General features: G+C 32.9%; 1 protein-coding gene across 2 annotated transcripts in view; it reads left to right on the forward strand.

Moving 5' to 3' along the window:
* The window catches only part of KLHL1 (kelch like family member 1), a 411623-nt gene that overhangs the window by 255980 nt on the left and 131472 nt on the right, over positions 1–24171 (forward strand). For both annotated transcript variants that reach the window (XM_061170762.1, XM_061170763.1), the window contains one exon: positions 6388–6600. In XM_061170762.1, coding sequence (XP_061026745.1) covers positions 6388–6600 — 213 coding nt within the window. The remainder of the gene's footprint in view (positions 1–6387; positions 6601–24171) is intronic.

The raw sequence follows: 24171 nt of genomic DNA on the forward strand, positions 1-24171 counted from the left end.
GGCTTTCTCTAGTTGCGGCAAGCGGGGGCCACTCTTCATCGCGGTGCGCGGGCCTCTCACCATCGTGGCCTCTCCCGTTGCGGAGCACAGGCTCCAGACGCGCAGGCTCAGCAGTTGTGGCTCAGGGGCCCAGTTGCTCCACAGCATGTGGGATCCTCCCAGACCAGGGCTCGAACCCGTGTCCCCCGCATTAGCAGGCAGACTCCCAACCACTGCGCCACCAGGGAAGCCCCTCATTGTAGTTTTGATTTGTATTTCTCTAATGATTAATGATGTTGAACATCCTTTCATGTGTTTGTTGGCAACCTGTATATCTTCTTGGGAGAAATGTCTATTTAGGTCTTCTGCCCATTTTTGGATTGGGTGGTTTGTTTGTTTTTTTTTTTATATTGAGCTGCATGAGCTGTTTATATATTTTGGAAATTAATCCTTTGTCAGTTGCTTCATTTGCAAATATTTTCTCCCATTCTGAGGGTTGTCTTTTCATCTTGTTTATGGTTTCCTTTACCATGCAAAAGCTTTTAAGTTTCATTAGGTCCCATTTGTTTATTTTTGTTTTTATTTCCATTTCTCTAGGAGCTGGGTCAAAAAGGATCTTGCTGTGATTTATGTCATAGAGTGTTCTGCCTATGTTTTCCTCTAAGAGCTTTATAGTGTCTGGTCTTACATTTAGGTTTTTAATCCATTTTGAGTTTATTTTTGTGTATGGTGTTAGGGAGTGTTCTAATTACATTCTTTTACATGTAGCTGTCCAGTTTTCCCAGCACCACTTATTGAAGAGGCTGTCTTTTCTCCATTGTATATTCTTGCCTCCTTTATCAAAGATAAGGTGACCATATGTGCGTAGGTTTATCTCTGGGCTTTCTATCCTGTTCCATTGATCTATATTTCTGTTTTTGTGCCAGTACCATACTGTCTTGATTACTGTAGCTCTGTAGTATAGTCTGAAGTCAGGAAGCCTGATTCCTCCAGCTCCACATTTCTTTCTTAAGATTGCTTTGGCTACCCGGGGTCTTTTGTGTTTCCGTACAAATTGTGAAATTTTTTGTTCTAATTCTGTGAAATATTGTTCACTGTGTTATTTTAATTTTTACTCAATTTTTGGGAGGGAAGAATTCATTTATTTATTAGCTTTTTATATTTTTTTACTATTTTAAATAATGCTGTACTGAATAATTGTGTGTATATATATATATACATATATACACATTTGTATATATGTGTGTGTATATATATATACGTGTGTGTTTATATATATATATATTTATAACTTTTTCTTCATATATTTATGGAAAGATTCCTAAAACTGGAGTTCTTGGGTTAAATTGTTAAGATGCACAATGACAAATCACTTTTCAATGGTAGCGTATCAACTCATGCTTTCAGAAGTACTGTTCATAATTGTTTTGAAATCACTACAACCCTAATAGGCTAAAGTGTATATTATTTTCATTTTTATTTTCAGTTTTTGATTACTAATGACACTTTTTCTACACTAGAAGTTTGTCCTTTAAAGAATTACTATAGAACATCTTAAAGTAGAAAAAAGCGAACAAACAACTCCTATTTGGTCTGCCTTATGAAAATGAGTTTCCATTTGGCTTAATACATATATACAGGTAAAAGACCAGTTTCAGTCATCAAAGAGTGATGGTACAGGTAGGAAGAAATGTAGCCACTATACAAGGGTTGCAATCTAGCTCTTTCTTGAAGAAGGATTCTATTCTAACCTTCACGTACAATAATGACATTGATATTCAATATAATTTGACTAGATTTTATGAAGAATCTCTATCCAGGAAGACGATACCATGTGAGTTTGAGAAAGAGGAGGTAAAGCTCTCTTCATTATTTAATCTTGTGTCAGTATTACTTTTATCTTTGTTTCTCCAATTTCACATGGCCTTCTTCCCCCTGTGTCTCCTCTGTCTTCTCATGGGGTTCTCCTCTCTGTATGACTGCATCTCTCCTAGTTTTTTCCCTATAAGCACCCCGCCATTGGATTAGGGTCCACTCCAATCCAGTAAGGCCTTATCTTAACTAATTACATCTGTAATGACGTCCCATTTCTTAATAAGGTTACATTCTGAGGTTCCAAGTGAACTTGAAGTTTTGGGAAACACTATTCAATCCAGTACATGTTGTAACAGAAAAGACACTGCTTCAGGAGTCAAGAGATGCATGTTTCAATCTTACTCCTGCCAATAGTAGAATCAAACATGTATCAGAAACTCTCAAAGCTTTGCTGGCATAGGATGCTGATGGAATTATAACTTTATAATCCTATAACTTTAGACCAAAAATTTACATTTTTCATACTTAGATAATAAGCCTCAACCAGAAGATGTAACCAATTCCCAAGCTCGCCTTCCAGTTTTCCATTTATTTGACAGTATGAGCTTCCTAAGTATTCAACTTCCTAACCAATAACTTTTTAAATGGCAATTAAATAAATTCCATACCCTCTGGTGATTTGAAATCAAGCCAGAGATTCTATACTGGTCTGGCAAAGGATTAACCTTCCCACCATAATGCTTAAAACAGTGATTGGGAGGTTCCTCTAACTTACCACTAGTTGCAAAGTGCAAGATGGTGAGACATAGGTATTATCTCAGTAGACTTTCATAGCAGTGAGTTTTCCTTGAGTTAACCATAATAAGTAGATAATGTGTTGCTTTGGTAACAGCTGTTAAAGAAGTGAACAACATTAAAGTTTATGTTAAACTTACTTGATCATTAATAAAATATTTAACTACAGTTTAATATCCATATTTTAAACTAAACCAATAACTAAAATGTGACAATTGAAGGAATTTACTTATATTTTCCTTGACTTGATGTTACCATTAATTGTTATCTAACTTTTTAAATGGTGTAAAAAAATGAATTTCTAATGGAATATCAAATGAATTACTGCTATTTGATATATTAGCAACAATAAGATGAGGGAAAAACAATAATAGAATTAAGAGACAGAGGTAAATGAATATTAGAAAATACATTTATGTCAAATTCAGGAAATAATAATTAAAAAGGGTAATATCTGTCTACTTAGAATAAAACAAAACTATGAATTTTTATAGCTAGAAAAATTATTTAAAATATTATAAAGTAGCAAAAATAGTACACTTTAGTCTTTATTCATGTAATTAATATGGATTATTGTCTTATGTTGTGTCCTATGCAGTGGCAACTTAAATTTGGTGGTAAAATCTTTAAAATGAACATTTCAATCTATGTGTAAAAGATGTATGTACACAGATATTCCCATATAATGGAGACACTGTTAAAGTTTTACAATAAACTTATTCCATTATATGGTCTAAATTACACTTTCAATATTAATTTCTATGACTTTTTCTGTATTCATTGTCAATCAAGTTGACATACCAAACATGGCACTTCATAACATATTATGTGCCTTTGTTTATATGGTCTCCCCTGGTCAGAATACATTTCTTTCTGTTTCTCATTTTCTAATTTATACTCCTACCTAATATTCTAAGTCTATTTGAAAAATAAGCTTTTACAGACTTGATGACAGTCATTTTCTAGGCTTTGCATATTGTCTAGGTGTCCCATGTGTGGTAAGCTTTTTGATGCACATCCATTTTGTTCTCCTTACTACAATTATACAGGACCAAATATTAGGTGTTCAATAACTCTGTGTAGAATGAATGATTGGATAAACTTAAAATAAAGGTATTGTACAAAAAGTAAACAGGCCAAAGAGTTTTGATGCTTCTCATTACTTGATCTGCTCAGACAACAAGGAATTAGCTAAGGTATAAGGAAACTAGTGTGAATTGATATTTTTTCTTCTTCAGTGAATAAAAGATAATGAAACTAAAATAGCTTCCAGAAGCTAGATTGCAAATAACACGGGAATATTAGTCAAGATATCATTGAAGGGAGACTTGATGGAGAAAAAAAGAAAAAAGAGCTAAGGGACCTTTAGAACTCCAACGTATATAAAGAAAAAAAAGACAATATAATTTATGCATCAGTGTGATGGATTCAGTAATATCTGATACTGTCTTCTAATGCCCAGTTTATTTATAGCAATATCTACAAACAACATTGCTTGTTTCCAAAAGATGTAGTATAATTTATAAAGATACAAAATTATGAGAATATAATCTAAATTAAGTGCAAGAATAAAAGAAGAAAAAAGAAATCTGCTGTAGTGATATTAAATGAAGCTATTGTCAGAACTGTCTGAAAAAGAAATCAAACTATAAAAGGCTGTAACCTTCCTATCAGCTAGATTTCAATTTGACTCTAAGTTTTCTAGAGGCCAAATAAAAAGAGAAATCTGATCAATTTCATAATTTACAGCATCCATGATAAAACCAAACCAATTTACTCAGGAGAAGTGCAATTATTCCTACTACTAAAACCTAAAAGAAATTTCTCCCAAGGGTCATCATAAAGAGGACACTATAAAATATAATGAAATATGCCTCGAACAATATTTTTATGATAGACACTGTTGACAGTTTCATAGAGCTGCTTTTTTATGGTACCCCTCGTTATATACTGATGGTCTAGCTGTACAATTCTGTGTGTAGTTTAATAGACCCATAGATTTTTGAGTAACTGGAAAAATAGATGGACAAAAAGTCCTTTAAATATTCTTCAAAAACTTCTTTATCTTATTGTAGCTCTTTAGAGAAATTTGGTGGCACTAAATCTCAGGGCACACAGTTCATTCATTAAGTAAATAGGTATTGGACATCTATAATTTACACAGCACTGTATTAGACACAGAGGAAACACAGGGGGCAAAAAAACCTTCATGAAATCAGCTATTATGTGATGTCATTTAAAGGTAAAGAAAAAAACCAATGACCTAAAAGTAAAGTTGACTGCTTTTGTGAAAGCTGAAGGCACTTCAAGCCTTGGATTCAATTCTAAGGATACACTCATAACATAGGTCAAGTGTCTCTTCAGAAAACAGGTTTGAATCTGCTCTGACATACAGATTAATGGTCACTTGCTGACTCTTCTGCTATGTTTTAGCATAGTCACAATGCCCTTTGGGGAAGAGATCTAGTCCCACTCTACTTCAGGCTTTACCCTAAAATAACCATCCTATTGAGATTTCTGCCACAACTGTGGCTTTAAAGCTACCATCTGAGAAGCCTTAGTTATATATTCCTTGGAGTTGTCTCAGGAGACATAGAAAAAGGTGGAACAAAAGTGAAGGCCAGCAGTCAAATCTCTGTCTTCTCTAACCATTTATCAAACACAGAAGACTTTGTGATGAAATGTAAGAAGATTTTTGACAAGTAGTTTTCTAAAAGTGTTTGAAAAACACTGCACTGCTCTGTACTATTTCCAAAATCTATTTTTCTCTACAAAGATCAATATATCTATTCAACAAATAAGTACTGTTCACCTGCTATGTCCAGAATCTAGAGCACCAGATATATATATATATATATATATATATCCTATCCCTATTTAATTTTTGAATTGAATCTTGAAAAATGACACAAATTAGGAAAACAAGATGGCTAATAGTCATTTTAAGCAATGGAGTGAGGATAAGGCAAATTGAAAGAAGAGTAATTTTGTGGCTGGTGTGCCAATAAGTTTGGAGATGAAGTGTTAGAATCAGGAAGAGGTCAGATTGTGAAGAACCAGTGTGTTTAACCAAAAGATTTGAACAAAAAAAAAAAGCAAATTGAAACAAAAACTTTAGAGTAGTGCCATGAGCACATTGAAGTTTAGAAATATCCTCTAGTATCAGTACGGAAGGTCCACTAGAGAAGCTAAGGGTAGAATCAGGCAGAGTAACTAGGGGGGTATGGCAGCAATCTGCAAGAAAACAAATGGGACTCTGAATTAAGCCAGAGAAACTGTCATGCGAGGAGGGAGGTTTGAGAGATAATAAAAGGGTGAAACATATGGGATTTTGTGATACCTATGGCCTACCTCTTCTCTCTTTCCCTTTCTGAATAAACTGATGCATCTTACGGTGTTACTTCTGTGTAATTTTATTCCCACTTTCTGATGGATGTATATGTAGTCAAGTTTTTAAAAAGTTGAAATTCTATTCTTTTAATATTCACCAAATTTTACCTAGCAGTCCACTTGAAACTTGAACATTTAATCACTTTATATTTTGCCTGCATAACAAAGCTCAACATTATAACCCTCCAGTTATTACAAGATCTGTGCTGTCTTGGATACATTTACACTTCAATTACAATTACAATGCTTTCATCTTAACAGCTTCCAGTTTCTGAAGGATTAAGTCTCAAGGATTATGTTATAATGAGAACAAAGGTTGTTGACTACTTTTCTCATTTCTTTCTGAGGTGCTTTGCTAGCTAAATAAAACCGAGGTCGAATTTATGCCAGGCTCTTTTCTCCCTGTAGGAAAACATAATGGAAGTTATGAGAAATCAAGAGTTTTTACTGCTTCCAGCTGAGGAGCTCCATAAACTCCTGGCCAGTGATGATGTCAATGTCCCCGATGAAGAAACCATCTTCCATGCATTAATGATGTGGGTCAAATATGACATGCAGAGGAGATGCAATGACTTGAGTATGCTTCTGGCCTTTATAAGACTGCCACTGCTTCCGCCTCAGGTAATTACATGGGATGCTATTTTCGTAGCTACGATTGACTGAAAAATTCTGTGTTAAAATTAAACATTGCAACCCATGTTTTATTACTTATTCACATTTTTTGTTTGTTTGTTTTAATCAAACACTCTTTTTAAGGTAAATTTGCTGGTGGAAAATGCTGGGTCATGGGTCTAAATTCCATTTCCACAACTTACTGAGTCATGGTTATATGACTATAAGAATGTCAATTTCTCTGAAATTCAATTTCTTCATCTATCAAATCAAGTTGTACTACCACGCAAAAGTTTTATGAGGATCAAATTAGATAATATATATAAAATACTTAATCTCAATAGAATATTTAAAAGATTTTTAGAACATTTCAATTATTAATTCTCTGCTTCCCTGTTTTGATGATTGATCTAACTATCTACATATCTGTCTATCTATCTACCTAATTAACTAGCTAGCTAGCTAGCCAGCTAGTTATCTATCAAGCTATCATCTATCTGACCTAAGATACAATAATATGATCATTCTCTGATGAATATACATATTCTGTGGCCATCCTTACGGTATTCTTAAGAGCTCAAAGCATGGGATTTCAAACTTCTATAGAAGGATAAGATATATTACTGAATAGTACAGAGTTTTGAATTAATACCATTTAGCAATTGGAATTATGGAACCTTTGATAATTGGAGCTAAGGAGAATCCACACACCAAGTGAAAAAACCACCTCATTTTATTGATGAGGTATGTAGGACACAGGTGATTTGATAAAACACCAAGTTCACTCAACTTAGAAGAAGAAGAGTAATTAATTTTCCCTGATTCAGAGTCTTGTGTCTTTAAAATAACTTGTAATGTTGCAAAATTATCCATGCACAACATTGTTAACCCAGGGTGTCTGCCGTCTCAGGGTATCCAAACATAAGCTTGAAGGTGGCTCTGACCTCTGAAACGATAGATAGAATTGTGTATGTGTACATTTATTATGAGGGATATTAAGAGCCTGTTCATTTGAATTAAAATCACTATCAACATTTTCACTAATCCACGTATTACTAAGAATGTAAGATAGGGAATTAGGAAATTGGGAAACAACAATAGGCAAGTATAACATGTTAGTAACAAGAGAAGAGAGAGAGAGCTGGGTCATATATTAAGATTGGAAAGTTAAACAAACAAACAAAAAAACACTTTGCCAAAATTGGGAAACAAATGAAGTTTTATGAATAAATTAATAATTGTGTTTCATTTGGCTACTGAAATAAATAAAGAAGTAAAAGAAGAGAAAAAATTTATGGAAATCCTGCCTAAACAAATTATATTCAATAAAAGTTTATCCTAACACCAGGCTCTTATAAAAGGAAGGGAAACATCTATTTTGGTAATGGGGCAAAGAATGAATTGGAAAACCATGCACCGGATTTTTCTGAATCTTCCAATGTAGGTTCTGATACCAGATATTCTCAGAGCTTGGGCATCCTCTCTCAAGATGGAAATAGCCAATGATCACTATTAGCCAATAATAGGTAGATAGCCATTAACCAATGACAGATGATGTGGCAATTGGTCCCTTTGATCCTGCCCACCTATTTCACCTGTTTGCTGAAATGTTGGGAGCTTGGAGTTAAACTAGTACTCAAAAATCATCATATATAATAGGACACATACCAGAGGAAGCCAAGAATGTGACCAGGGCTCCATCTTTTTCATGATATGCCTTTTCTTCATACCCTCCTTGCCCACTCTTTTGTCATCAAAAATGGGAGCTGCTCCTACGTGTGTATCTCATCTAAACTATTACATCAGAATAGAGGTGTACATTCTATTGACTCATTTGTTCCTAAGGCTACACATTACACATAGGGTTTTAATTCTGATTGGTAAAGCTGCTTTATCTTGATTAGTGAAACAATATTGATTAACATTAGAAAATAAATTATTATTATGTTTTGGTGACACTAACTAGTAAAAGACTTTTAAGTTTAACTCATCACAGTGTCCAATAGGCATAAACACAGTATGTATTTATTTTCCATTTCTCATCTCTCAACCTGGGTACATTACAAACATAACTTTATATATGTTTTCAAGCAACATATGTGCAGGGGGGAAAATAAAGCACATTTTCTTTTCATAAAAATGTCTTTAGATATAGGTAGGGCTATTGCTTCCATAACTAATATTAATGAATTACATGTCATTATACGCACTTTTTGTACAGTATTTCTAATCTTAAAAAATACAATTGCAAGGTAGGGGTTATTAATTATATTATGCAGAGGGATAAACAGGTTCAAAGAAGTTAAGTGATTTTTCAAAGGTCATAGAGATAGTGAAATATCCAGTTTTCCTGCAAATCTAGGCTAGCCAGATATGAACATACACAGGGATATTTCTACTGTGAATGTATGTTGTTTCCTTATTTGCTGTCTAAACTTGAAGATCATTAAAATGTTCTGAATACAGCAATTCTGAAGATTCCTATTAAAAACCTGAGAAAGGAAGAAGAGTGGGGGAATTAGAATTAACATGCATTTATTTCTTTCTTCAGTCACCAAACACATATTTTATCTCATTTAATTTCTATAATATCCTTATGCAGTAAATATCATTATTATTTTTTGACAAATGAGTAAATTGAGAATCAACATGCTAATCATTTTTCTAGTAAATTGTAGAGTTCAGACTACTCTAATTGTGTTTGATACTATGCTTCTTCTCTTACTGATGAGAAATAAGTGCAAAGTTTATTTCTGCAGATGGTTTCCTATTTACCTCAATGTCCAGCCAGAGTTTTAAAAAGTTTAATTGAATCTAGAATTTTCCAGCCTTTGCATGATTTTCAAAGCTACTAAGCATCTCAAGGTTCTTAGGAAAAGCCATATGATGATCAGAAAACATCATACGGGTTTTTCTTGGGTTTTGGAGCCAGTAAATATTTTTTATTGAAATAGAATAGCTAATACTGAAATAAATTCAATTGACTTTGCAATAGAAAGGACCAGAGGAAAAGGTAAAATCAAAGAAATACATAATTGAGATATACTCTAAGAAATGGTGAATAATTTCTATTATCTTTTTAAATAAGTAAGGAACAGAATTTTGCATAATAGTTTTCATGTTTTTCTTGGATACCTAGGGGGTTTAAAATTTCAAAAGAATTGGAAAAAATATGGAAATTTCATTTAAAAGAATGGGTGATTATGTATACAAATATACATATCACAAGGAGGCTACTCAATTTGATTCACTTATTTTTCTATATTTCCTTTTTCAAAGATGCAACAAAGGAACATGTCACTATGCAATAAACAACACATTTTAACATTTTGTAACTATTGTTTCCACTGGTTTTAACTCATTTCATAAAATGGATCTTTGTAATAGGTACATATATATTTATTTGTTATATGCGTATTTTAAAGTATACATAAGTATCCATTTTGGTGTGCACTTTTCTAATGAGTGATTTAGAGAGTAGAAGCATGGTGCTCTCAAAAAGGACAGTTCCATGTATGATCAAGTCAAAAGTCTTCAGGGAAATTCAGTTTTATCACAGTCAGAAATTATTTAAAAGGTTGGAAATATACAGATAAACTTTGCTTCATGTCTTAGAACTGGTGTTGTTTATCTCTTTAGAGACAACAAGGAGAACCCTTTCTCACAACTTTCTAATAAGTATACCTACTGACTCTTAAGATAAATAAATAGTAGTGTCTGTTTATGTGTATAAACATTTACTTTTATTTTCTGTAGCAAAATGTGAAAGGAAAAAACAAGTTGCAATGGATAACAAAATATTGCCTAGGTTCAGAGGAATATTATTTATAATCAAATAATAAAAAAATTTAAAAATAACAGGAGACTAAAGAGTTTAAATTAAGGAAACAGATGCTACCTCTATCTTACAAGAATTAATTCTTTTTATGCAAAGCTATAATAAATTTATTCCAAAAGATTCTTTATGGCAGTTACAGCAATTCAAGAGGGGAGAGGTCTTCAATCATTTACCCCATTGGAAATGTGACAGTTGATTAGATACCAGAGACATAAAAACTCTGTTGTCTATAAAAATTACAGCCACAACTAAAAAAACTAATGAAAAGCAAGCAAAATGACAAAGAGCGAATAAATAGAAAAAGAGCAGTCATAAATCATAGCATAAGATATACAGAATAGATTACACTTCTGAGTAATTTATGTTTTATTTAATTTTACTTCCCCAAAGCAAGCATAGATAAACTACTCCTTGATAAATCCAACAGTTCTCTACTTTTGTCAGTATAACATTCACTGTTTAGAGTATTATATATCTTATCTTTAAAAAGGAAAACCTCTTAACTCTTACAAATGAGTAACGCAAAAAGAATCAATCAAACACATTAACATAATCCATTACCAGCCTTTGTTACTTTTTCATTTTTGTTTTCTTTTTTTTCTCTCTGATTTGCTTGCTGTCTGATTAGTTAATTATTATACCAGGCCGTCATGAAATAAATAGTCTTCTCCATAAAATTAGAGTATAAGAGTTTTAAAAAATTGTGGAATAATCTTATTCTTCTCCAAAAGAGACCTTGAAAACTGTGTCTTTAAAGCAGAAACACAGACAATGTATACTTCTAAAATCTTATAGATTTATCTTAAATACTATTTAGATTCATGATCTTTTAACCTACTATGACATTCACAGTTCAAGTTACAACATTAAGAAAATACAAAACCTTTTTATTTCAGTAAGTTTTAAGTCAACAGATTGTTAATGTAAAAAACGATTTGCACACGCACAAACTCATACATTCACGTTACACCCTTTGGTCCAGTAAAGCGAGTGGAGGAGAGTTGTAACCTATTCTGAAAGCCTTTATTTCTGCTACAGTATATCAAGTGTTTCTGCCTTTATCAAGGGCTGATCACACTGTTTCTGGTTTTTATCCCATCTTTCTTCATACTGAAATTTCTCTATTGCAATGACTCCTTCTATATTTTCTATCATGAATTTTACTCTATATTGGATCATTCCAAGTAACTTACAAAGATGTGTTGCTTCAGACATATTAAACAAAACAAAATTTCTCATATTCCTTTCCACCAAATACTCCAATTCCCTGTTTCCTTTTCCAGTAAAATATGTAGTTATCGTTTATAGTTATTAACTCTACTTACTTGTAATCATCATTCTTTCTTCAATTCACTATAACAGTTCTTTGAACTAATCAAGATCACTCAAAACCTCCATGCTGTCATTTTTCCCCCATCTCACTTGTTTTCATTTTACTTGGCTTCTCAGCAGCCTTTGACACAATCAATCTGGCCATTCTTACTCAATGATAATTGTTAATTCTTTCTGCTTTCTGATGTTGCAATGACCTGGGACACCATATTTTCTGTCAAGAATAGCATTTACTTCCATACTTTTAAATATTATCTGGGAGTCAATTATAAATTCTGATTGTATATCTCTAGCCCTAAACTTTTCCTGAAAGATAGATTCAAATACCCAATTAACTACTTGATATCTCCCATTAGATATCCAACAGCTATTCAAATCTTCACATGTCCAAAATGGAAGATTTCAAAGTCCCAAGACTCCATCCATGCCCACTTTCTCAGTAAATATCACTACCAAACATTCAGTTGTTCAGGCCTAAATTCTAGAATCATTTTTAATTCTCTACTTTGCATTGCATTTAGCATTCATTTCCTTAGGAAGTCCTTTTGACTGCACTCCTCCACACCATATCCTGAATCCTGAATCTGTTCTTTTTTTTTTTTTAAACGTCTCTACAACCACATGCTAAAACAAGCCACCAGTATCTTTCTCCTGTACAGTTGAAATAGCCTGCTATTTATTATTCTAACTTTTATGCTTAACCACTGCCATAACTTTCATTTAGCAAGCAAACATAACTTTTACAGTATGAATCAATTCATCTCAAACTTAAGCTTTAGACACTTAGAACAAAATTCTAATATCCCTGTCCTACAAGGCCCTACATCATCAGTCCCATGACCACTCCTCTGACCTCATTTCCTACCAGTTCTCAAGACCCTACAGGCACACTGATATTCTTTCTGTTTCTTGAACAAGTCAGGTTTATTTCTTCTCTAGTACATTTGTACCAGCTGATTCTGGGGACTAGAAACCCTGGCACCCAAGAGAAGAGGGTGATGGTGATACAGTTTTCTAAGGGGTAAGCAATGAAAGGGGAGGCATAGTCTAGAGATAATTAAAGACAGCAATAAAACTGACTAAACATCGGTGAGCTTTTATCATTACTATACCTTGGCAATTCTAAACAATACCAGGGATAACACATTCCTACCTGCTGGGTAGAATGGCCCATCACACCCCTTTTCTGGTCCTTCTCTGCCAAAATGTGTTCACCTCATCATGGCATGACCAACTCTTTCTTATTAAATACATCTCACCTTAAATGTGTCTTCTTAGCACTTTCATCTACTGTGTTCTTGCTTAGTCATAGTTTGTTTTCATCTCTTTCCTTATAACTATGTTTTTCAGAAAATCAGACTTGAAGTTCTTGTTCACAAAGTTCCTGGCATAGTTGATACTCAATAAGTATTTGTTGAATCACCAAATGGAAAGTTTATGCTAAGTCTTAGGAATTTTAGCTTCATTTATTCTAACTCTCTGTTGATGTATGATTTGTCTGTAATGTGAGAGAAAGCTCTGCATTGGTGTGTTATCATGGAGATAACAGTGGATACTAGGAACATGGTCATAAAGAGGGATCGTAGCACATTGATTCAGACTTTACTAAAAACCCATTATTCAATGGACAATGGAAGGCCAATCTTAAATAGGATATAACCTCTAATCTCTTTGTTCTATTAGACAAATTAGTAAAATAAATTTATCAGAATGACATACATAAGTCAGTGGTGTATTTAAAAATAAAATGGCTATAAGAAAAATTGGTTTCATTTTCACAGCTAGCATAATAAACCAGAAAATGAAAGTCCATTTCATGAGGAAAGGAAAACTGAACTTAAATATTAAACTAGTTCTTAAGCATTTTAAATAATATAAGCATATTAAATAATATACATAGAATTTATCAAGAGGCCACACAGTGCAAGAACAATTATTTTTCTCAATTAAACATTAAAAAGGGAATTTCATTTTTTGTTCATGCTTATTGTATAAGAATGATAACATTAAAATGGAATATATTAATTTGTAAGAGGACTAAGAAAAATTGTGGAACATTTGTAATAAAGCAAAAGCCATTTAAATCATTCAGACTTTTGCAGTGATTTTAATTTAGGATTTAGGGAAATTTTAATGAACTATTAAAGCCATTTTAATATTTTAGTAAGTGGAGTTTATAGAGATGAAATCTGGAAATTAAAATCGGATCCTTAGACTTACGAACACTCAGTCTTTTGGCAAATCTCAAGGCTAAGGCCTCAGAAGAGAACATTTACATTGATCCAATTATAAAATTATTCTTTTATTTTGTTAAGTGATTTGTTTGAAATATACATAAAATACATACATTCCTGTATCTTCTTGTCCACATTGCTATTTTTAGAAAATATTTTTGCTTGTTACTCTTTGAGGAACAATAAGGTAGCCTTTGGGGTTGAAGCAGAGTGATACAAGGGATGAGTTGCTAGAATTCAGAGAAGGTGAAAAAGCAAATCATTAAGTGTTTAGGAAACTATTCTAAGAACTTTGGCATTTCCTTGGAGTGTAACGGAAGCTGTTGCAGGGTTTTGAGTAGAGGAGGGTCTGATCTAATGTACACAAGTCAATGGTCTCTCTCTTGTTGCTGTGTTGAGAGTATACTGGAGGAAAACAAGAGTGGAAAATGGAAATCAGTAAATAGCTGATAACAATTTAGAAGTGAGAGGCTTTTGAAGAGGTCAGATGATGGTAATAAGTTAGTAGCAATGAAGATAGTGAGAAGTGTTTTCATCCTAGATATATTTTAAAGTAGAGATGGTTAGATGGGGGAATGAGAAAGAGAGGAATCAGAGAGATTCCAGGGTTTTTTGGCTTGAGCGCCAATGAGGAAGGATGTACTTTTAAGATTTCTATGAGGCCTCTAAGTGGATGTGTTGAGTAGGCATTGAATGCATCATTCAGGAGTTGTGGAGAAATGGCCAGGAGATATAAAGTAGGAAACTGTTGGCAAATAGATATAATTTAAAGACATGATGTGGGGTGGTCTCACCATAGAAGTGAGTATAGATAAATAAGAGAAGAGGACTAAGAATGATGTTCTAGGACATCAAAACATTACAAAACTAGAGATAAAAAGAAGAAGGAACCTAGTGACTGAAATGGAGAAACTAATCAAATAGAGTAAAAACCAAGGGAGCTTAATGTCCTGGAATTTCAGGGAATAAACCAACATAAAGGAGTGTGGATGCTGCTGAGAGGTCAAATAGACTGATGCCCAATACTTGATTTTTGAACTTAATAAAATGAAAGCCATTGATGACTTTGACAAGATTCGTTTCTGTGGAATAGAGCTAAGCAAACATGGGAAAACTGGAATTTAAAAGAGTAACTACATAGAATCTTTAAAACTGCAAAACTGAACTGAAAAATTAACCTAAAGGTGGCTGGTTTTGTCAGCCTGGATCCACTGGTGAGAAACAAACATTGGAATTTCAGCATGAAAAATTTAAATAAAGAATTATTAAGTATAACAAATATTTAGAGTAAGGAAGGATTGGAAAGTAAGAAATTAAGAGAACTCTAAATAATACAGAAATATCAGATATAAAGAGTAGCTACTACCTATAAGGCTAATACGAACCCCCAGAACTGAGATCTGGACCTCCTTGAGGAGGGAACAACCATGGTTTCCTGGATGGAAGAGGAGTCATTGTGGTATAGCAAATGGCAAAACTTGATAGAAACCTGTTCTCCAGAACTTACTAGAAATCTTCCCCTTACATGTCTCAAAAGAGACACCCTACTGCCCTGGGGAACTTGCAGGTAAGTGGGCTCATACCAGGAAACAAAATCTTTCCGCCTGCAATATCTCTCCAGCGTCCTCTACTGACAATGCTTACCATAGTGCCAGTTGGCAAAGAAAAATTATTTAAAGGACCCATTTTCACAAAACAACCTAAAAGGATGATTTTGGAACTGAGAGTTAATAAACTGACAAATGCGAAGCTGGGGAAGTGGAGCCAAGCATTTTTGTATACTTACAGGTGTGATCCAGAAGAGAGGGAAATTTGATGATGTAAGAGAGAGAGAAGAATTGTTGGAAAATTTTCTTTGAATGTACTAGAGTAGGTAGGATTTCATGCACGAATGGATAGATTGACTTTAGAAAAGAGAATTGGAAAATTATCTATGTCAACAAGTGAAAAAAATATCTGTGTGCAGATGTGTAGGTGAGCAGATGCAATGGTGGATCCTACATTTGACTCTGACATTAATTCAGTGTTTGATCATGGAAAGTATACCTCATTTCATTAGATCTTGGTTTCCACATCAGGGCAAGGAGAAGATGGAAATACCTTTTCTGAGAGTAACATTGTACGATTGAAAATAGGTTTTAATTTCCTAAGAATTGATGCCTGCTCAAAATTCTGTGACATAGATAATTTTATAGAGAATTAGGATATTCATTCCTCCCCATGTGAAAAAAAATTCGTAATGTTTCAAAACTTTCATGAATTTTTCATTTTTTTCAAAATATACTAATGTAAAGCAAAAAACAACTTGAAGAATGCCTTTTGCTCACCAAATAAATGGTCTTTCATGAAATATAGATTCCTTCCATTGTAGTCATTTTTTCCTAAGTCATCATTTACAACTTTTAAATGACAAAGAAAAAAAAAAACTTAAAAAATAAACTGTTAAGATTACTTTGCAAATTTCTATAATTTAAAGTATTCCTAAGAGGAAAGGAAGCAAACTATAAGCTATGGGAAGAAAACACAAGTGAACTGAATTTTATCAAACATGTACTGAAATAACTACTACTGTGATTTCAATTTACAAGAGTATCAGACAAATTAAACAGTTTATTATTTTAATGATTATGAAAATGGAAAAAATACCCCCTAGAGAAGAGCAATTGAACATTGATGACTACCCAGAGAATTAGGCACATACACTCTTTTCCATTCTAATTAAATGGAAAATGCCCATAGGTCACCCAAAATAACAGTTGTTCTTTTAATAATATTTAAAAAAATAACAGTACCTGCTAATGATAAGAAGTGATAAATACTTGTATATTATTTTGCATAAATATTCAAAATTTATTTATCCAAATATTTATTATGCAATTTCAATAGTCTAACCATTAAGCAAATGGCACACATGTTAATTTAATATTTCCTACATATACATCAAATTTTCCAATTCAACTCCTGAAAAATTGGAGGAAATTTTATTTACTTTCTATATGATCAATTTAAGTTAATGAAAATTCAGAAATTGCTATTATCAGAAATATTTGTTAGTCTTCTGTCACTTAACCTCATCAAGTGGAATTCATCAGGTGGGTACATTACTTTTTGTCTTTTTTGAACCAAACAATAGTTTATGAAACATTAGTGTGCTTTTTTGTAACCTTTGTTAATTTGAAGTTGTGTTTACTCCAACATTTTCTACCCACTGTTAGCTTCCTTATCAGACCAATACAAATCAACTTAGAATTAATTTTTTCACAATTTCCAAAGATGATAGTGAATGATCACATGATGCAATACTAAAATGTGTATGTACCTTACTTTCTCAGATTTTTATTGCCTAAAAGACTTTCAAGACCAGCACCCTAATATTTTGCCTGTGGAATCTGAGGTTCTGAGAATTACAGAAGACTATTTTATGTAATATTTTTATTTTAATAACTTATAGATACATGTAAAATGGAATTTAGGAATCCTAATTCTCAAATGATATTTTTTCCATCTATGAGAACAAGCTTTCCAACAATAAAATTATCTTTTGACTCTCATTTAGCACAAGTTGAAATATAAACTGTCATCATGACACCAGAGCAGAAATGACAACACAGATACTGAATATGTCAAATATTTTGTGTTATAGCTCAAGTGTAAAGCTAGATAATTTAAACCACAAAGACAAATTTTATTGTAATTCAAAGAAAAATTTTTCCTGACCAATTAAGTAATATTTTATTATCTATAAATGTTTTCCTTGAAATTTATGATCATATAATTATTTACTGAGTTTCCCAATGTTCATTACAACCATCTTAATAAATATATTCATATAATTTACTTCTCTATATAAATACTGTCTTTAAATGTATTTTATTGCATAACTAATGAAATTAATATAATCATGTTTATATTTTTAAACTACCAATTTTACTTTTTAAATATATAATCTGTGTTTGTCTATATTGATTAACATTTTCAGTAGTCATGATGTCTATTTTATGATTTATTTAGGAGTAAGATATGCTGGTATAATACTAAATGCTTTATGCATATTATCTCCTTAAATGTTTTACTACATACATATTGTTATACTGTAGATATTTAGTTTATACATGAGGAAATTGAAACTTAGTTAAATTACCCAAAGTCAAGTATAGTAGAAAAGGGATTAAATAGAATACTGCATGCAAAATATTTAATAATTTTTTTCAAAATGCATTTAAATTTTGATCATTAAAATTCTAACAGTCTTCTTATGATTGTTTCACATGCTCTTTTTTTCTTTGGTCATAAATTAATTAAAGAACAGTATTCTGAGAATGTTATTGTGATATTTTAAATATTTCAGGTATACTTCTGAGGACTCAATTTTTCACTAAAAACCTACCTTTATTTGGCATGGAATAATAAATTGATAAATAGATGTTTAAACAATCAAATTTAATCATTAACTTTAAAGCAAAATATTTCTTTTTTTTCTAAAGAACTTTAAAAAAATAAATATAATGACACCTGACAGCTTTTGAAAATAACTACTATATACATCTTAGTCTATCACTAAAGTCTTCTGGTGTTTCAAGGACATGGCTACATATATGTTTCCCATTTCCCTGGTGTAATTAGGTGTTGAAATTACACCTAATTTCAACACCTGGGGGACGGGGGGGTGGTTGGGGAGAGTTAATCAGTGACAAACAAAAAGTGAAAATAGAAGAGAAGACAGATTAAAAGTTAATATTTTCATTATTTATTTTAAAATTGTCATATATTGTATTATAGAACTCCTGACCAGTCCACCTACACTTAAAGGTATATTTACTTCCTTAAAATATTTTAAATATTCCCAATTTGCTACAAATTCAGCATAAATGCTGCACTGTTTTCAAAAGGAGGCTAAGAATAAGACATGGCAAATATATGGTAAGAATTTAGGGAGTGATGAATATTTAATCACAATGAACACCTGAAATCTGGTTTCAGGGAGTAGTCACTCATAATATTTATCTATTATAACAGTAAAAGATGTAACTTGATTCTGACCATGAGTTTTCATCTCATGCTAATATACATTCATGTTAATGCTTGTCATCTCAGAATATCCCAAATATATATATATATATAATTAGACAGATAAATAGGCTATGTCTGAAATATAAAGATCTGTTTGAATGATAAATGTCCATTTCATCTGATTGATCAATTTTTTAGGAGAATGGAATGGCATTTTGTTCTGATCCCATGTCCAGAAATGAAACCTACATATGTGTTTTCTCTTTAAATAACGTCTCAACCGCTATTGCCTTCTTACTCCATGTGTCCCCAAGTTTTATTTTTTATTTTTTGTAAATATACGTTTTCTTTTAAAAGCCCTCAGTCTCCTTTCCCTGTTTATTATCATTGCCTTTAGATTATGCCTTACCATTTTTTGAAAGGACTCCATGTTAATTACATAACTCCAGTGACATCTTTCCCCACCTGTATCTATTACTCACAATGCTTTCAGAGTGAATTTTTTTAAACACAATTTTAATTATAATGTTCGTTGGCTTTGGAACATACACATCAGATACTTATAAACCATACAATATTCATAGCATTACATTCTTTGTTACAATCTTCTTTCCTATAGTTATTAATCTACTTGTAGAAAGCAACGGGATTTTTAAAAATTGTTTTCTGGTTTAGCACATGACAAGACTTCTAACCTCTACATCCATAACCTGAACCTCATAGTCAGACATGCATGTGTTTGACTAACTACCTGTTTTACCATTAAAAAGTCAACTTGGGGTTGACTCTCCTATGAGGCACTTCCTTGACCACTTCTATCCATTTTCAGAGATGGGTGCTCCTCTCATTGTTCTTATAGCCCCCTGTTTTTTGTTTTGTTTTGTTTTTAAAGGAGGGCAGCACTCAGGCTTTATTTTTTTAATAAATTTATTTATTTTTTGGCTGTGTTGGGTCTTTTTTGCTGCACACAGGCTTTCTCTAGTTGTGGTGAGCGGGGGCTACTCTTCATTGCAGTGCGTGGGCTACTAATTGCAGTGGCTTCTCGTTGCTGAGCACGGGCTCTAGGCGCGTGTCTTCAGTAGCTGTGGAACATGGGCTGAATAGTTGTGGCTCGCGGGCTCTAGAGCGCAGGATCAGTAGTTGTGGTGCATTGGCTTTATTGCTCCGTGGCATGTGGGATCCTCCCAGACCAGGGCTGGAACCCATGTCCCCTCCATTGGCAGGTGGATTCTTAACCACTGCGCCACCAGGGAAGTCCCTATAGCACCCTGTTTTAACTCCATTCCTAGCACTGGTAAAATTTTATTTTTTGTTTGTTTTATTTTTTAAAATATTTATTTAATTTATTTTTTTGGCTGCGTTGGGTCTTAGTTGCAGCATGTGGGATCTTTCATTGTGGTGCAGGCTCTTCATTGTGGTGCACGAGATTCTCTCTGGTTTTGGTGTGTGGATTTTCTCTCTCTAGTTGTGGCATGTGGGTTCCAGGGTGCATGGGCTCAGCAGTTGTGGCATGCGGGCTTACCCTGCAGCATGTGGGATCTTAGTTTCCCAACCAGTGATGGAATCCAGGTCCCTTGGATTGGAAGGCAGATTCTTTACCACTGGACCACCAGGGAAGTCCCGGTAAAATTTTATTTAGGTTATTTAGAGGTATGTGTTTACGTGGCCTAATCTACTATAAGTTCCTTAAGATCTTATCCTCAATATCTGACACACGTTGGGTACCTAATAACTGTCTCTTGCAATGTAAAGGATTTTAAAAATAAATAGTTGTTCATCAATGTCTATTATAGCCAAATTTTAAACAGATTACTCTGAACTTTACCAGTCTTTATCTTCTGGGTGTGACATTTTTCTTGAACCAATAAATTTATCCAAAAAATTAAACTCAAACTTTTATGTTAAGCTATGATAAAATATTGGAAAACATACAAAACGAAAATGAAGTATGACAATTCACCATGATGAATGCTAAAGTCAACTAAAATTTTGTCAGTTTGAAATTATTTTGGTATACTGTGCAGGAATTTCAGTTTTTATTTTTTATTTTTTATGTGTATATATATGTATATGTATACATTTATATACAAATATATATAAACCAATGCATATATTCATATATATACATATTTACATATGAAAAGAACATATATATTTAATATTTTTCTTATTAATCTAACATTTTCATTTAGAGTATTTTGTCAGTTGAGTACTTTAATAGCACAGCATATCATGCTCTATGATTCCTCTTAGAAGAATAGAAGTGAACCCTTTTTCTCCTTGCTGTGACTGGACAGTTTTCACATACTCAACAAGGCTATGTTCTTTGCATGTGTAAAGTCCCCAGAGTAACAAAAAACTGTCAGAAAAAGAATGCTATTGTTTCAGAAAAAGAATGCTTTTTTAAAAAAATAACATTGACTCAAGATGATACTTGGGTGTTTCATGACTCTGTCCTTTGACCAAAACAAATATAAATGTAAATAACTGTATTGTTCATTAAGTCATTTTGACTATTAAGTTGAGGTGAATGCAAAATATTCAAATAAAGATGTCCTGAGAGGAATCAGCATGGAAAGGCAATTCCAATGTTGTAAGAAAAAATGAATGTGGGTGTTTGTTTGCATCATTCAACAGATGTGGAATGTGGGTATTTGCATTGTCAAAGTGATGGCTGAAACAAAATCAGATAATTCATTCATTCAGTACTTCCACAATGATAAAGATTATTTTATTTAGGGATCATGAAATATGATAAACATCATAACTTCAAATATAAAAGCAGTCTTGAAAGTTGAAGTAGTTTTTTTACCAAGATGAAAAATGCAAAATTTGTCACCTCTTAGGGCTTTTTCATGAACTTTGTTTACAGAATTCATTCAAACCCAAATTCTCCCAACAGAGAATAATGAGGTAAATGAAATATGTTTTCAGTACTTAACATTTTGCTTGCATCTGTCTATCCTTCTTCTAATACTCTCTTCTTCCTTTATTCCGCAGCACCCAGCATCCCTCATATTTATAGTTTTCTACCCTTCTGTTTGCTTTCTAGACTGAGCCTTGGGTTTGCATTTTTCCTAAAGTTTTGTTTTCCCTAGTTAAAATGTAATCACAAAATGTCCCATTCTTTCAGTTTTTCTGAGGATTGGTTGGAATATATGACAGAAAAAGAAAACACAAATAAAAAGAAAAATTACAGTATGAAGAAAATTGCAACACAATTGCATAAGAGCAATTAATAAATGCCATGTACCTGATAGCAAGTTCTTAAGAAATTTCATGATAATAGAATAAAACATTTTATCAATTAAATTGCAAAACTGGAAATAATCTTTAAAGGTAGCTGACAATATACATAGAATAAAACAAGTAAAATATGACAATAATTTGCTTAGATTTTTGTTATCCAAGTACATTAGTTGGCTTGGTCTGCCATAACAAAATACTGTAGACTATGTGGCTTAAATAGCAGAAATTTATTTTCTCACAGTTCTGGAAGCTATAAATACAAGATCAAGGTACCAGAAAATGTAATTCCTGGTGATCTCTCTTCCTGGCTTGCAGACAGTCAGTCATCTTCCTGCTGTGTTCCCCCATGGCCTTTTCTCTGCTGGGAGGGGGTGGGGTGGAGGGAGGGTGCACGTGCTCTGGTGTATCTTCTTCTTCTTATATGGACATAAGGACAACAGATCTCTCTGGTTAGGGCCCCATCCTTATGACTTCATTTAACCTTAATTATCTTCTTAAAGACCCTGCCTTCAACTGCAGTCATTTAGAGGTTTAAGGCTTCAACATATGAATTTCGGTAAGACACAATTTATTCCATAACACCAAGTATAAAAACTCACTTTGTATTGAGTTTATGCTTATACTTACCTTAGTGAGTTGTGATAACCTGATGGTCATAAGGAATATTTAATGACAACAAAATTAACTTTAACACATGCCAACTCAACTGTCAAAATAGCAACTGTTAAAAGATTAACTCATTTGTGAAAATCTACATTTGAATGAAAGGACCTTGAAGCATTTTTTATATATCTTAAGTGCAGGCATTAAAGAATATGCTCTACCACCTAATGATGCCCTGAGCATTTTGGTAAAATGGAACCTTGGAATCCCAAATTCAAGATTTTATTCTTGGGTCTACCTCTTTTCTAATATTTGGTTTCCTTTTTTGTGAAAACATTGAAATTGTATATACATATATATTATATAATTCATATATATGAATACCAAATTTCCTCTGTCCACCTCAATTTTTCCCCTCCAATCACAACTTGTATGTAATTTGTTTCTCTATCAAGTTACCTAGAAATATTTATTATCTTATTACATGATATATGTTCAAAGATTATGTATGGCCCTGTAGGAGAGCAAACTTTGCCACCCCAATGAGGTTTCTCTTTGGCATGAAGATTAATGTAGGCTGATTATTTTTAAGGTCCAAAAGAAGAATCTTTGACCTTCCCGCTAACTGCCTAAAGAATGTATTAGAAAGAGGACCTGTTCCAGGAAGGGAGTCACCACCACATATAACTATAGTATGAACTAGGTGTGTAGACAGGGAAGAACCTAACAAAGACTGATTGTTAAAATTTCTCTCTGTGTCCCATAGTCTCTGCATGGCCCAGAAAACATTTATTTACCAAACATTTGCTTTTCTATCTCTATGTGAATTGCCTTCCTCCTCTTTGAAACACCAAACCACGACCTCAAACATCCTCTTCTTTCTTTAGCTGAAGATGCTGTCTAAGGTGAGGGCTTCAGCCATTTTGGTGAGCTAGTTTTCCTGGGTTTCTCCCATGTATGTATGTTACTAAACTTTTGTTTGATATTCTCATGTTAATCTGTATAAGTTTAATTCTTAGACCAGCCAGAAGAACCTAGTAGGGTAGAGGAAAATTTCTTCTTCCCCAATAGCTCCTTCTTTTGAATCAAATATGTGATAGTTTGTATGACAAAATAATAATATTCATTGCTTACTTCTTCAATTATTTGCTCTCTTCTTTATCTTCTCTTTTAGGGAAGGATAAGAGGTTATATTGACCAAATATGAAATCATAAACTTCTTTGTAACATGCTGAATAGATATGTATTAGGAGAAAACCACTGAAGCTATTTTCAAACTGATAAAATTTATCAACAGATAAATTGAAACATTAG

This window comes from Eubalaena glacialis, chromosome 16 (genome assembly GCF_028564815.1).
Source record: "Eubalaena glacialis isolate mEubGla1 chromosome 16, mEubGla1.1.hap2.+ XY, whole genome shotgun sequence".
NCBI lineage: Eukaryota > Metazoa > Chordata > Mammalia > Artiodactyla > Balaenidae > Eubalaena > Eubalaena glacialis.